At 36.7% G+C, this 13,935-nt stretch overlaps 1 protein-coding gene across 18 annotated transcripts in view; it reads left to right on the top strand.

The window, feature by feature from the left end:
* The window catches only part of MYT1L (myelin transcription factor 1 like), a 301,101-nt gene that overhangs the window by 172,510 nt on the left and 114,656 nt on the right, over positions 1 to 13,935 (top strand). For all 18 annotated transcript variants that reach the window (XM_030489651.1, XM_030489647.1, XM_030489655.1 and 15 more), the window contains 3 exons: positions 1,207 to 1,261; positions 1,444 to 1,477; positions 1,783 to 1,845. In XM_030489651.1, coding sequence (XP_030345511.1) covers positions 1,207 to 1,261; positions 1,444 to 1,477; positions 1,783 to 1,845 — 152 coding nt within the window. The remainder of the gene's footprint in view (positions 1 to 1,206; positions 1,262 to 1,443; positions 1,478 to 1,782; positions 1,846 to 13,935) is intronic.

Below are 13,935 nucleotides of genomic sequence, written 5' to 3'. Positions count from 1 at the left end.
GCCTTGATTTCTTCCTTGTTAGTTACTTCCCACCTTTCTGTTAAGGTACTGACCAAAGAATGCTAGGTGATTAAAGGTTAAGCGCAAGTCACTTGGACCTGTTTCCATGTTTTTGCATGAGATGTGTGACATTCTTATCAGATATCAATCCAAGGATGTTGCTATAAACCAGTGATTAATTTTTTTTTTTCCTGGGGGAACTAGAGGCCAATAGTCGATTTCTGTGCTTCCTGACCTTTACAATATCATCTCTATGTATGAACCACTACAGATCCATCTTGCCATCCCGTTCTTCAGCTCCAAAGGAGCTGATGATACAAATACTGCATATATTTTCTCTCGACATAGCTCAGTGCAATCTGCTTATATTGTACAAAATTGTAAACTCTGGCTAGCCTATACAGTTTATCTTTGAGTATAATAGTGCAATTATACATGGTGGCAATTGTACATGGAAGATCAGAAGAACCCATGTGTCCCTATGGTAACTACTGTAGATCAGTGTTTATGCTTTCCAAGGTCTCATCTGCAGCCCTGCGCCTGTCTGGTAAATGTTTAAGATTGCTGTATATTTATTACTGCCTAGGAAGCTACATCAGATAAACATGCTGTTTATAAAATGAAGATAGATAAAGATTTAGCCACATGTAGCAAGTGAGCACATTCCTCAAAAACACATCTAAACAATGAAATGAAACATGCTGGCAAAGCTCATAATATCATATTAAATAAAATGAAATCTTTGAAGTTTTAACGATGACCCTTTATCTGCTTTTCAGTCATTATTCTTTCCTTTCTTTCCCACTGCAGTGTTTGCTTAGAAAGTGACCTATGGTGTGCGACCCCTCGACTTTAGTTTTAAATTGTGTAGAAATCTATTGAATCATTGTTTCAAAATATATGGGAGTAATCAGGGGTTTGTGTCAGAAATATCCCTTCAAAAAGAAGAGCCAGCACTTAGTTGCATATAATTTGCTGTGAAAGCAGGGCATGCAAACGGACCGATTAAAGCAGAAATTACCACATTTTCTGCTTTTAAATAAACGTAAAGAATGTAGAAATCCCCTGTAAGGTGGACTTTCCCTTACAGAATAAAATGGAACTAAAATAGTGTCAATAAATTGTGTGAGAGACTGTATCAGTCTGTGCATTGATAGTCTGTGCATGCAGGATAAGAACATTGACTGCCTGCTAATCTATTCCCAGATGGAGGTGGATGCAGACGAGAAGCGCCATCGCACACGCTCCAAAGGTGTTCGAGGTACGTCTCTTGCTTCAGTAAATCACTCAAGGCCCCTGCTCGGGGTGACCTTCATCCTCCAGAATCTCTTTGCACAATTCATTCTGACCCTTGCTTTTACACAACCTTTCTGGTAATTTTCTGTAGAAGAGGGGGACTTGTAATAGATGATAAATTTTTATATATTTTCCATCTCTCTGCAGTTCCCGTGGAACCAGCCATACAAGAGCTGTTCAGGTTAGTGCTCTGAGTGTAAAATCTATCCCCATTAGCAATTTAGAAAATTCATGCCTTTTAATGGATATAATGCACTTTCAAGTTCATTGGTGGTTTGCTCATGCCCTGCTGCACTGATGAAATTATTCCCTTGAGACTTGCTAATAAAAAGCATCCCCTCTTTTTTTTTTTTTTTTCCCCTTCAGTTATTTGATTTCTCTTTCTGTCTTGGTTGCCCTCCATCTCTGTAATACCTATTGCCTGCTTTTAGTACAATCTTTCTGCAGCACACTGGAACCTATATAATTAATTCTCTTCTTTTGCAGCTGTCCCACACCTGGCTGTGATGGCAGTGGTCATGTTAGTGGCAAATATGCAAGGCACAGAAGGTAATACCTGTAATTTTTCATAATTTAGTGATTTGGTAAACAAGTTAGCTGGCATGACCTTGATAAACCAAACAATGATAAAAATTAGCAATTAGACATTCAAGAAGCCATTTAGATTCACTTTTTTTTTCTTTCTGAATGTCATACAAAATCTAACTCACGTTTTTGCTGAGGAAACATTCTCATTGTCAATCTTCTCTCGATTTTTGCATACAGTTCTCTTGCTCATGTGTTACAAATTAAAATTTGGCCCTACTGACATGGTGCCAGTGTGACTTCTGTTATTTAATATATTTTATAACTGAATGAGAACGAGCTCCTGCACATTTTAAGTTCAATGATCAGGTTAGATTCAAAGGTCAAAGCCTAAGACAGATCAATGATAATAAGACTTTAGGGTTCAAATGTTGTATTATAGTTATAAATACCTTTACTTAAGTTTCTAAACCATGACAGGTGGGGACATCTCCTGTTAAGAAAATGTTTTTAGCTGTTTCTTCTTAATTTATCAAGGTAGCATGTGTTACACATACTGCGTGTGCTTCACATTCATTTACAGCTTAATCTTTACGTTTCTCTGTCTGCAATGTCAGTGTTCAGTAGTGTTGTACATCTGTATACACAGCATTCCTTTCCTGAATCATTTTTCTGTGAATTTCTTGTGCAATATTTTGAAAATTTAACAGATCTAGGACACATGAATTTTTCTCATGTGCTGTGCATTTCATGTGACATATTTTATACAGCAGCCCCTTGTAGGAGATAAAATGGCTGATGTTTTGGCCATCTCACTTCTAAAGGGGGGGGGGGTGATCAAACTAGTGTTAAATTCTCCTGAAACTGTTAAGATTTATTTCATTCTTGAATTTTTCAGGTTTTAAAGCACTTGTGGTGTTTATAAGAACACATATTTCACACCAAATCTGATAACTGCTTTGTAATGAGGGCATATGTTTTTTTATGAATTAAATTGAAATCATATGTTTGAAGTTAGGGCATTTATTTGAAACAGAAAAAGATAGCAAACAATGCCATGTCATTCTACTCAGTGCCACTCAGTCCACTCATGCCTTTTTTCTTATCAGTGGATGAAGCCTAAGGACAAGTCCAGGAAATACTTTCAAAATCAGAATGAGAAAAGTGATATGCCTGATATTAAAATCCCTTTGAATTGCATATAAATAATATAAAACATAATTATATTAATATTTCTTTTCCTACTCTTTTTTTTTTTCTTCAGTCAGGAAAGTGATAATGTTTTTGTGGTTATTTGAAGGATTTGGTTAGATCGGAACACTGATTTAGGAAAAGTAACCAAAGTGGTTCTTAAATTCACTTGTGATTTCTCATTTCAAAATATGGTTTTCTTTTGTCCATTTTCTTCATGTAAATACAAGCCTCATCAGTAATTAATAAATGGCGTCAAATCCTTCTTTTCCTTCAGAAATTTCGCGAACAGTCAACAGTTAAATGACATGACTGTAATGTCCTTTCTAGTTACAAGATTGTAACTACATACATTCCTTTACACTTCATGGAATTTATGTGCAGATTTCAATAACAAAAGTCTTGAAACATACAGAAAAAAACTCTTTAGGTTAAAAAAAATCTGACTTTTCTTCTGAATTGCTCTAACTTTGATCTGTGTGTCTGTGTTTGTGTAAAATCACCCTTTGGGGGGAGCGGGAAGGAATAGATGTAAGGTTTGGGAAGATTACACGCAGTTTTGAGATGTTAATTCCATATTTTGCTTTCTTGACATGATTCTGGTATGTCAGTACATGAACAGACTGAATCTCAGAGCTGCTAATTAAATGAAATTTTGGGCAGATGCGCAAAGAATAAAAATTGGAAATACATCAAAAATTCCTTTTTTTTTTTTCCTACTGGCTAAAGAATTTGTGGGGTTTTTTACGTTTTCTTGTCACCCTGATTGCCAATCTACTAATCCAAATATGTGTCTTATTTTGTGTAAAAACACAAAGTTCTTTGTTGGGTTTACAATGTACATACCTATTTTCCAGAAGAGCAATAATCTTTTATCTAGTCCAGCTAACACCTAGGAAATTTAAGTTTTTGAAAGAATCTGAAGGAATTTATCTTCTTCTCTTTTCTATTTTTCTATTTGGGTGGCAAAGACCCTCAAACATTTCTTCCAAGGAATCAGATTGTCTTAAAAATTTGATGTGTTCAGGGAATTGCATATCTCAGCTGATGCCTGAGTCAATTCCGTTTAGACCTACAGAGCATTTTAATGAGGTTAAGACCTTTCCATTCACCATACCAGACCAGCTCATTATTAGGAATGAAGTGCATTTGCTTCCACTAGATGTAGTCAGTGCTCTCCAGAATTCTATTTCTTTTATAAGTCTCTGGAATTTCAGGGAGGGGAGGTGTGGGTCATTGTAATTTTATCCTTGTAATACCAATGTCACAGTGAAAGCCATGTTCAGATACTATGTTAAACTTGAACTGAAATAAACAGATCCTTTTGAATTTTCAGACAGATTCAGGGGATGAGATGTTGTTCTGCTGATAAAATATTGGGTAGAACTTTAAGGAGAGTTTTATCATATGTTTTGTACCCCAGTTGTATTTTTAATTATGAAAGAGCTGCAGTGTTAGGGCTGGCTAGGGAAACAAGCAGGCCTTGTATGTGATTCATGTTTCCTTTAAGAAGTACGAAAATGCAAGACTGGACTAGCTCGAATAACATTGGTAACGGCTTGTTGTATCATTTGCATCTTTTTGGATTTTTGTTTGCGTCAGATTTTAGTTTGAAGTGAAACCTTGCATGACTTAGATCGTGCTTTGCTCCCAGCTCTTAAGTTTGCTGCTTAGTTTTAGCTTGCTGTTTATTCATGCTAGTAGACATCTAAGATGGACAGGCTTCTCTGCAGGGCACTTTAAGATAGAATGCTTGTATCTCTAAAATTAACTTGGCAAAAGCACCTCTCTCCAGTGACTGCATAGAAGGTTCAGAAAGATCAGCATCCCAGTTTGGCCCTGAGTGCCCACAGTTAGGTGGTGTGTCTGCTTTTTTCAGAGCAGACTCATCTCTTCTTTTTTTTTTTTGGTATTTTAGTAATACCTAGAAACCCAAAGCTATCACGAACCCTCCAGTGCTGTGCACGATGCACAGCATGAGGCAGTGCCTGTGTGTGCCTAGATGTTAGGGTTTACAAAGATAGGACTTCAGTACCTGTTGTTTATGTTTCCAGGCACCTGAGGCCAACTGAACTACTCACAGATCAAGCAGTTAAAGAAATGCATGTATCTATCTTGGCAGTATTGGGGCCTAAAAAAATGAAAATAATTAAAAAAGAAAAGGCTCTGAAAGATCTGAAAACAAAACCAAAACAAAGTCGTAGATACATTCAGATAGTGGTGGAGACAGGAAAAGAATACAAATCTTAGGAGTGAGAACCGGAGCCTCTCCCTGGGCTGTGCTCCTGATACCGTCTATTCTATTCATTTGGTAGCTCTTCAGGTCCATTGTGCATAGCAGCATAATAATGAACAATACTCTTACATGTTCAGAGCTGTGAGTTAATTTTGAACAATAAGCTTGGTCCAGATCCTTGAATACTTTTAGCTGTGAACAATCCATCTGGGTATGTAGCAGTTACTCAAACCACACCAGGAGAGTGTTCCCGTAACTGTGTTTTCAGAATGTCTGTCAGCTAAGCGTCTGAAGAAAAACATAGATTCAAGTGTTCTTACATTGCTATTAGTAGGAACTTTGCCAGTTTCATTAACCAACTTTAAAGACAACAGGATTCAGATTCTATGTATACAAATATAAATGCAAAAGTGAGTCCAGTTTCTGGTCTAAGTTCTGCAGGTGCAAATTGCATAGTTAGTCTAGCGTAACTGAGCACAAACTGTCCTATGTTATTTACTGAGTAGATGTGAATGACAGTTTTAGAAATATTAAACCCAACTGTGTACTGTGCATTTAGCATGTTTTTAAAAACACATCATATACCAAATAGATGCCTATGGTTTGCCATATAAATAGATATGTAGACACATCACGAAAATCATAACTAGATTCCATTCAAGAAATAATGATTATATGCAGTGGCCTATTTTAAAAGCTTCTTAATATCATGGTTTGTTTTTTTCTCAAGTCACAAAAGCAGTTAGATTCTGTAATGGATTAAACACTTGGCAAATACCACATGCTTCAGAATGAAACACATTCTAACAAATAAGAGCCCTAAAAAGAATCTTAAGGTGGTAGCATGGCACTGTGTATATCAATTTATGATTCTTTCAATGCATATATATCAGTGTATATTTGAAAGCAGATAAAGCCATGGTATAGAAATTAAAGCAAAACACAATCTTAGTCTGAAACAATACACATCAAATTTCAGTGAAGGATTAATTGTTCAGGCCAAATTATAAACTTTTCAGATTTAAAATGAAAATACCGATAGAGCTTTTGCTATATCATGGATTTCAATTTGATTGTTGAAAATAAGAATTCAGATTAAATAAACCAATCTAAACATTTAATCTACCAAGGACTTTTGAATGTCTTTTCTTCATGTACTTCTCACACTGCATTTGCAAAGGATTTTTTTTTTCATTAATCATTGATAGAATGTCTTGTAAAAAGAAGTGAGTCTCAAAAATGAAGAAGGATAATAACATAATGTATGAATTATGTTATAGATTATTATTATGAATAATCTATAATGTATGAATTGTCCCAAACATTATAAAATATATTGTATTTTAATTTTACACCAAATTTCTTGATACTGCCAATTCTTTATTGCTTTACTAGGCTGTCTCTGCTTCTATTACATTATGCAGATAGAATTGTTTTGACCATCTTCTAATTTTTAAGCAGGAGATTTGTGAATTCATACAACAGATTTATTTGAATTTATAAATACCTTAGAGCTTAGCATTGCTGTTTTGATTAGGAAAATCCCCACATAACCTTGTATTGTATTGGCATTATATGCTGTAGTTTAGCTGTCTATATTTTTGAACAAAGTGAGTGAAATAATTCAGGATGCCAAACTTCGAAATTAAAAGACTCAAATACCTCTCTTATTAGAAAATTATTGAATTTCTGTGGCTTGTTGTGCCATATTTCTTATTCAAATTTTTTCATTTCATATACCTTTTCACCCACCAGTTTGATTGCCATGGCTGCAGCCGTGGGTGAATAATTGCCTGTCTTCACAGGAGCATGTTCTGGAGCTAAAGTCGAGTGTTTGCTTCCTGATGTATGCCTCATTTGGATTCTGCCGACAGCCTAGGGGCTGTATTATTCATGCCTTGACAGATAGCACTCACTAAAAGCATTGGAACAGGGCCAGGTACTGGCAGAGAGATAGTGGAGCATTGCAACTTGCAACTGAGAGGAGCATCTATAATACAAAAAAGAGAAATCCTCATACCTCCCTTTTACTGGTCGCACTTTGATGGAGAATTCATTTGCATCAAAATAAAATACCCTAAAAATAAATACATTTTTTTCTAAACCACGCTTGAAAGTTTAACGCAATTTTCCACGTTTAATTGCAAAGCTGATTTTAATTAGTAAGGCCCTGCATGTGAAAAATGAAGATTCACTTGGGTGAGTGTAACACATTGCAGTGTCTGCTGAATGCTCTAATTAATGTATGGCTGCTGTACAACAGGGTGCACTGTGGGATATTTATGAAAAATTCTGTGCACGCAGCCAGTCTATCTGTATTTTAGTTCTTGAATACACAAGAATAAATAACTTTTCCCCCTTTATTCTTTATGAGACATCATTGTGCATGCCATCACTCCATCCATAAACTTTATGGCATGCCTGTCCCTTTTACTATTTATCAACGATATTATAAATCAGAAGCCAGGACATACATATTTTAACATTAATTTGATACCAGAGCATGGTTGCATGCTGTGCAGAACCTGACGTCCACTGATGCAGTTGTGTTAAAGCCTAACCATAGAACAGTGAGGTCCTTATTGTTGCTTGCTTTTATAATACTGTGAAAAATCCCTCCAAATGCTGGAAGTATAGACAAATGTATATTCATTTCTCTCTAAGCTGATAGTTAACCTTGATTATAGTGTTAAATAATGATAAAATGATTTCACTGGATATGTATGTGAGGAAAAACCATACTCTGACACTGCCTGTGCAATTACATTCTGTTTCATTTAACGGTATATTTGCTAAAGATTTTGGTAAATTGTGGTAAACACCAAGAATAACAAGAATAATATTATAAATGTATTTTATATAAAGTAATCCAGTATTCAGGGTTTGTAAAAAAATATTAATAATGAAGCTTCACTGCTTTGTTAAATCCAGCTAAAGAGAAGTAAATAAATAAATAAAATAAGTGAAAGAGCATAGGGATTTTCAAACAGAACACTGTGAACAATAAATAAATGTGCTGACAGAGAATCCATAATGTATTAGAGGTCTGTATTGGCTGCTGTCTGGATTCAGCAATATATCTTTTGTCTGATTGTTGATTAATGATTAGAAAGGTGCAAAGTTGGGTCTGAAACGTCAACCAAATATACACCAGCAATTAGCATGTGGCTCTGCATGCTAGTGGCCATTGTCTAGAGATGACTACACAAAGAAACCACAGTTCAATTCCTCCTACCACCATCTGGATTGGGAATAGCAATTTCAGTGGCAGCAAGTTGCACGATCTGCATGTGTTGGGAGTACTAGCCAAATAAATGGAGGGGGAAAAAAAAGGGAAAATCCGAGGTAGGAGCATGGAGAGTGCTGGCCCAACTGTGCAACAACAGCAAAGAGCAGATTTGGGGTGTGCTTTCTGCAGTCGGTCCTTAGGCTTCTATGTTGCTGAAATGACGTGCTCAGTTTCCTTCAAATGGCAGGTGCTGGGTATATTTCTCATGCAGCAGTCCACTTACACCCATAGTGTTTTCTGTGGAAGGATCTGTGGGGATGTTGCCATCAGCCACAAAATAAATGAAGACCATGCAGAAAGTATGGCAAAGAAAATAAAAAATAAAAAAAAAAGGAGAATAGAACATCCAGTAATACTGGGGAGAAAATTTCTCCAACAAGATCCTGGAAGGAGCTATACACATTTTTCCTTTGCCTATGGGAAATTTATTTGGTAGCCTGGTAGTTGTGCTGAGAACATTGTGTTCTGTTAGGAGAGAAATAAATCATCTGAGGTTGAATAATTTGTGCTTTCCATAATGGAAAAGAGGATCTACAGAGTTGATTCGCATGTGGTAGGCAAGACATTTCATCTTCCTATGCCTCCATTTCCCCACTTGTAAACAGAAAGAATTTCAGGCATCTAAAGACCTAAAGACAGAAGCATATTTGAGGATTATTACAGACACAAGGCCCAAGCTCTCTCTCTGATATTTATCTGGTAAGTAAAAATCTGTTAGATGATTGATGATGTCAGGGGAAGAGGATGTGACCTTACATTTCAGTTCTTTTTGGATCAAAACCTTTTTCTGGAGGATAGAGCGAAATTAACTGATTTGTAATGATAAGAGAATTTTACACTTAGAGTCTACTCTAGTTTCCCTATTTCATAACTTGTGAATAATTTCTACAACATTTCTGTAAAAAGTATTGATTCTGAGGTTTAAAAAGCTGGGAGTATTTAAGAAATCTGTTTATCAATGCGTATTTAAGTGATAATGCAGTGTCGTGGTTTAACCCGCAGCAGTAACTAAGCACCATGCAGCTTCTTGCTCGCTCGTTCCCCACCCACCCCAGTGGGATGGGGAGGACAATCGGAAAAAGGTAAAACCCACAGGATAAGAACAGTTTAATGATTGAAAGTAAAATATAATAATAATACTAGAAACAATAATAGAAATATGTTGTTATTATTAATAATAATAATAATAGGAAAAAGAGAGGGAGGAATAAACCCCAAGAAACTCAACAGATGCACAATACAATTGCTCACCACCCACTGACCAATACCCAGTCCAACCCAAGTGGTGATTGGTCCATTCTGGGTAACTCCCCACAGTTTATATATTGGGCATGACCTGCTGTGGTATGGAATATCCCTTTGGCTAGTTTGGATCAGGTGTTCTGTCTCTGCTCCCTCCTGGCTTCTTGTGCCCCTCCTCACTGACAGAGCATGAGAGACCGAAAAGTCCTTGATCAAGGTAAGCACTACTGAGCAACAACTAGAACACTGGTGTGCTATCAGCATTGTTCTCAGACTAAAGCCAAAATAGCACTACACCCGCTACTAGGAAAGAAATCAAATCTATCCCAGCTAAAACCAGGACATGCAGTCACAGTTATTAGCCTTACACTAAACCAGAAAAGCCATGAGCCACGTTGTGCACTTAAGGGTTTAAGGTACTCCAGAGCTGCCTGCATCCTCCTACCAACAGTTCTGAGCAGCGGCATGGCGACTCTGTGTGCAGTTGAAAAATGGCCTGAGGATTGGAGCATCCCCACTTAGGCCTTTGAAGACAGAAGAATTTACTGGTGAATACTTGCAGCTGGTTAGCCAGGGAACCCTATCTTATTCCTTGCTCCAGTGTCCACACCATCGCAAATAGCATAGATTACTCTGAGAAAGTTTTAACCACAGGTGGCACTCATGCTATCAGAGGATAGCGTTGTCCTGCACCTTATTCTCCACCTCTCAGCGAAAAGGATCCGAACTCTGCTAGAATCATCAAGAAAAGAGCAGGGGAAATCATATAAGTAAAAAATAAATGAAGTTACAGTTATGTTTTTCTTTCAAATATTCATGAGATCAGGCACCCAAAGTATTACCAGGGCTAGTGGAAGAATATGAAGAAAAACAAGAAACCAACTCAAATGTGAAGGAAACAGAAACCAAGGTCAATCTGCCTTCTGCACACCCTACATCGCTAGACTATGCTAGTGGAAAAATCTACATAGATATATATGTAAAAATAGGAGAGAAGTGAAGCACAAAAAAGCAGAGGTGTGAGAAAAACAAACAAACAAACAGAAAAGAAATTAATTTGGTGGATTTTTTTTTTCCTAAAAATACTCTTTGATGTGTCTTTAAGTCTTATACTGAAGTTTTTCAATAAGTTGTGACAGCCCTTTCAAAGACATCACTTCTTATTAGTGGTTGATATGAAGTACTGCTTCTAGTGGTGTCAGCTCAGGACAGGAGAAGAGGTACTCCTGAGCCATCTTTGATGACAATAATAAATCTAAATAAATACATTCACAATACAGAATCAAATGCCCAGGGGATAGCTAGCTCCTGAAGACATCCTCAGAATTATAGAGCTTAGGACACTTAATGGTGATAACTTCAAACAGATGAGTGCACCTACCAAGTTAGTTTCCTGGCTACTCACCTGAGTCACCTTCCCCAGAAACTCTTGAAGCTTACTGATCACCTGAAAAGAGATTGCAGATCCTAATGTCCTTTCATTATTTGCAAGAACCAGCAGTGCCGCACTGTAAGTATGAATGGAAGAGTGAAGAAAGGATATAATGCCTAAGACAAAATATTGCAGTGATTGAAGTTATGCTTTGTCTTAAATCTGTCATTTATGATAAGATTTGTAATACTCTAAAGCCAAATGAGACAGGACAGGATATGATTGGCTTTAAATGCCCATACTTGCCATTTAAAACAGCTTTTTCAAGTTTAGTTACTCGGGTGTGCCATCAATACTTTTATTTAAAGTAATGATCAGACCACTAAACTGGATGAATAAGTAGTGGATAAATGCTTTCTGTCCAACTGATATGCATGAAAGAGATTCACCAGTGATATGCAGCTGCTACTGTTTTTCATGCTCACGATGTCTCCGGGAGAAAATCTTAGCAATACTTTGTGAATGGGGAATAGGTGTTCAGAAAAAAGACTAGTGGTAAAAACTGGCATGCATTTGACTTCTGCTTTAAGTTACTCAGTCCAAAGGGTGTACCCTCATCAAAACTCCCTTATTTTGCATCTAGCTCTGGAGTCAGAGTAGAACTGTACTTTCAACATTAAGCTTGCCCAAATTTCTAGTGTTCTGCCAGGAAACATTTTTTGGGCACCTGGATACCTGTGTCATACTAAGTACATCTCTAATCTCTTATCTGCTTATTTCAGTGTAGCAAGTCATCTAGCTTGTGATCTGTGCAAAGCATGGTGCTCACCCACTATTTTACTCTTTGTCAACAAGAGTTAGAACATGTTTCTCTCATCTTCTGGAAATTTGCATTGACTATAAAGAAGTTAAGGTGTCAGGATGCTTGTATTCTCTTTTGTTGATCTGTTCTTATTTTATGGATAATAATATATTCAAAAGGAATAGGTAAGGATATAGTTTGTAACTTTGAGCATTCACTAGGAGAGAAAAGAACACTTATTTCCAGTTTCAGCATTAGCACTTCATATAGAAGACAAACACTAGTTTTAGAGAGGCATGGAATGAATCTTTCACTGGTAGCAAAGGACATGTAAATGTTTTGTTTTTCATGAAGTGTTAGAGAAGTGGGCACTCTCATGAGCAAGTAATCTTTTGAGAGATGTAAAATTAAGCTTCAGTTACCCCTGGCAAATAGAGGATATTAAACACAAATTTCTCACACATTTCTATATGTTCTAGATTAGATAATGGCTAATTCTGGGATCGTGATTCTTTCTAGTCAAAAGACTGAGTTAATCTCTGTTTCTGTATGAAAAAAGGCAGCTTCGGGTGATTAATTCCAAGAGTGGAAATCCCCCACTACAGAAACTACCTTCCTCTAGTCTAGATTACAGTGTCTAAACTCTGTTGTATGTTAAGGGCCTACATGTCCCTAGGTATTAGAAGAGGAGCAGATATACCTCACTTGGGTATATCTGCTCACTTGGGAAATTCTAACTGAAACTCAGTTAGAATTTCACTGTGCAGCTGTGCATAGAAACTGAGAGCTGTAATGCATTTGCTCCCTTGGTAAACTAGCAGTTCGTGACTCGCTGCTTCCACACAAGTAATTTGCGTCACAGCCAGAAGTTGAGTCATGCATCTGAATCTTCAGTGCCTTTTGCTTTAGACCATCCTTCTTATATTAAAAGTTCATTTATACGAAGATTAACAGGTGATTTCTTGTTATTGAGTATTTGTAGGGCCAGTAAGAATAATGTGCTAGAATTACTGATACACTGTTAATGTAGGTCTTGTTTGGGCATGGTTTCTTCTAGGATGATCAGTAAGGACTAACAGTTTGTTGGTAGTTAGTAACTATTAAAGACTACTTCAGGAGAAAGGGACAAGCAAACGGTTATCTCAAATAAGAGGATATGTCATATATCATGACATATATGATGAATATTCTCTGACATGAGTCTTACAGATGTTTGCATGTCACTAGCCACCAAACAATAAAACTGGTTTTGAAACATTTCTCAGAGAATTCTCTGGATATCCCATTCTTTGTGAAAGGAAGTAGAAGATGCGAAATCCCAACAAGATGGATTGGCTGCTCTGCAGCCAGTTTACTATGGTAACTCTATTTCATGCTCCGAAACCTTTTTTAACTGTTTACTTTAAAACATTTCACAAATGTTAATGCAGTAGCCTCAGTCCTTTTTGTGATGTTAAGTATTTGATTTCAAATGACACCAAAGGCCATGTTGCTTATGATGTTGTAATACACTCACAGTAACACACTGACTCACAAGACTGGTCATAGCATCTTTTTACATTTACCGTGCATAGGAATTTGAGATGGGAAGTGGAAAATAAAATAACATTGTTTATCTGTCTGAAAATGTGGGAATAATTCTGACAGAATGTAATTGCATGACTTTATTTTCAGCAGGACTTTGAAATTAATATTTCTAGTTCTTAAAACACAGACATTTAGCTCTTCTTTTTAATTCTGTATGACATAAGGTATTACCAGCTTTACAGTCTTCTGTCCCTTCCACAATGGTGAATTTGTTTCAGTGCTACTGGCAATGCAAGTATACTACTTTCTGAGTCATATTACCATCTCTGCAGTGCCTAGGTGTTCCTAAGAAATACTGATGTACTCAGAACCGACATGGCCTGGCTTTGCTTAGCTTGTGAGACTTAAAGAGATCACAGAGAAAGATAGACTCAGAAACTGAGTCACAGTTATAA

Source organism: Strigops habroptila, chromosome 6 (genome assembly GCF_004027225.2).
Source record: "Strigops habroptila isolate Jane chromosome 6, bStrHab1.2.pri, whole genome shotgun sequence".
Taxonomy (NCBI): Eukaryota; Metazoa; Chordata; class Aves; order Psittaciformes; family Psittacidae; genus Strigops; species Strigops habroptila.
The sequence above is the reverse complement of the archived record's forward strand: the minus strand, read 5'-3'. Positions and strand labels throughout refer to the sequence as shown.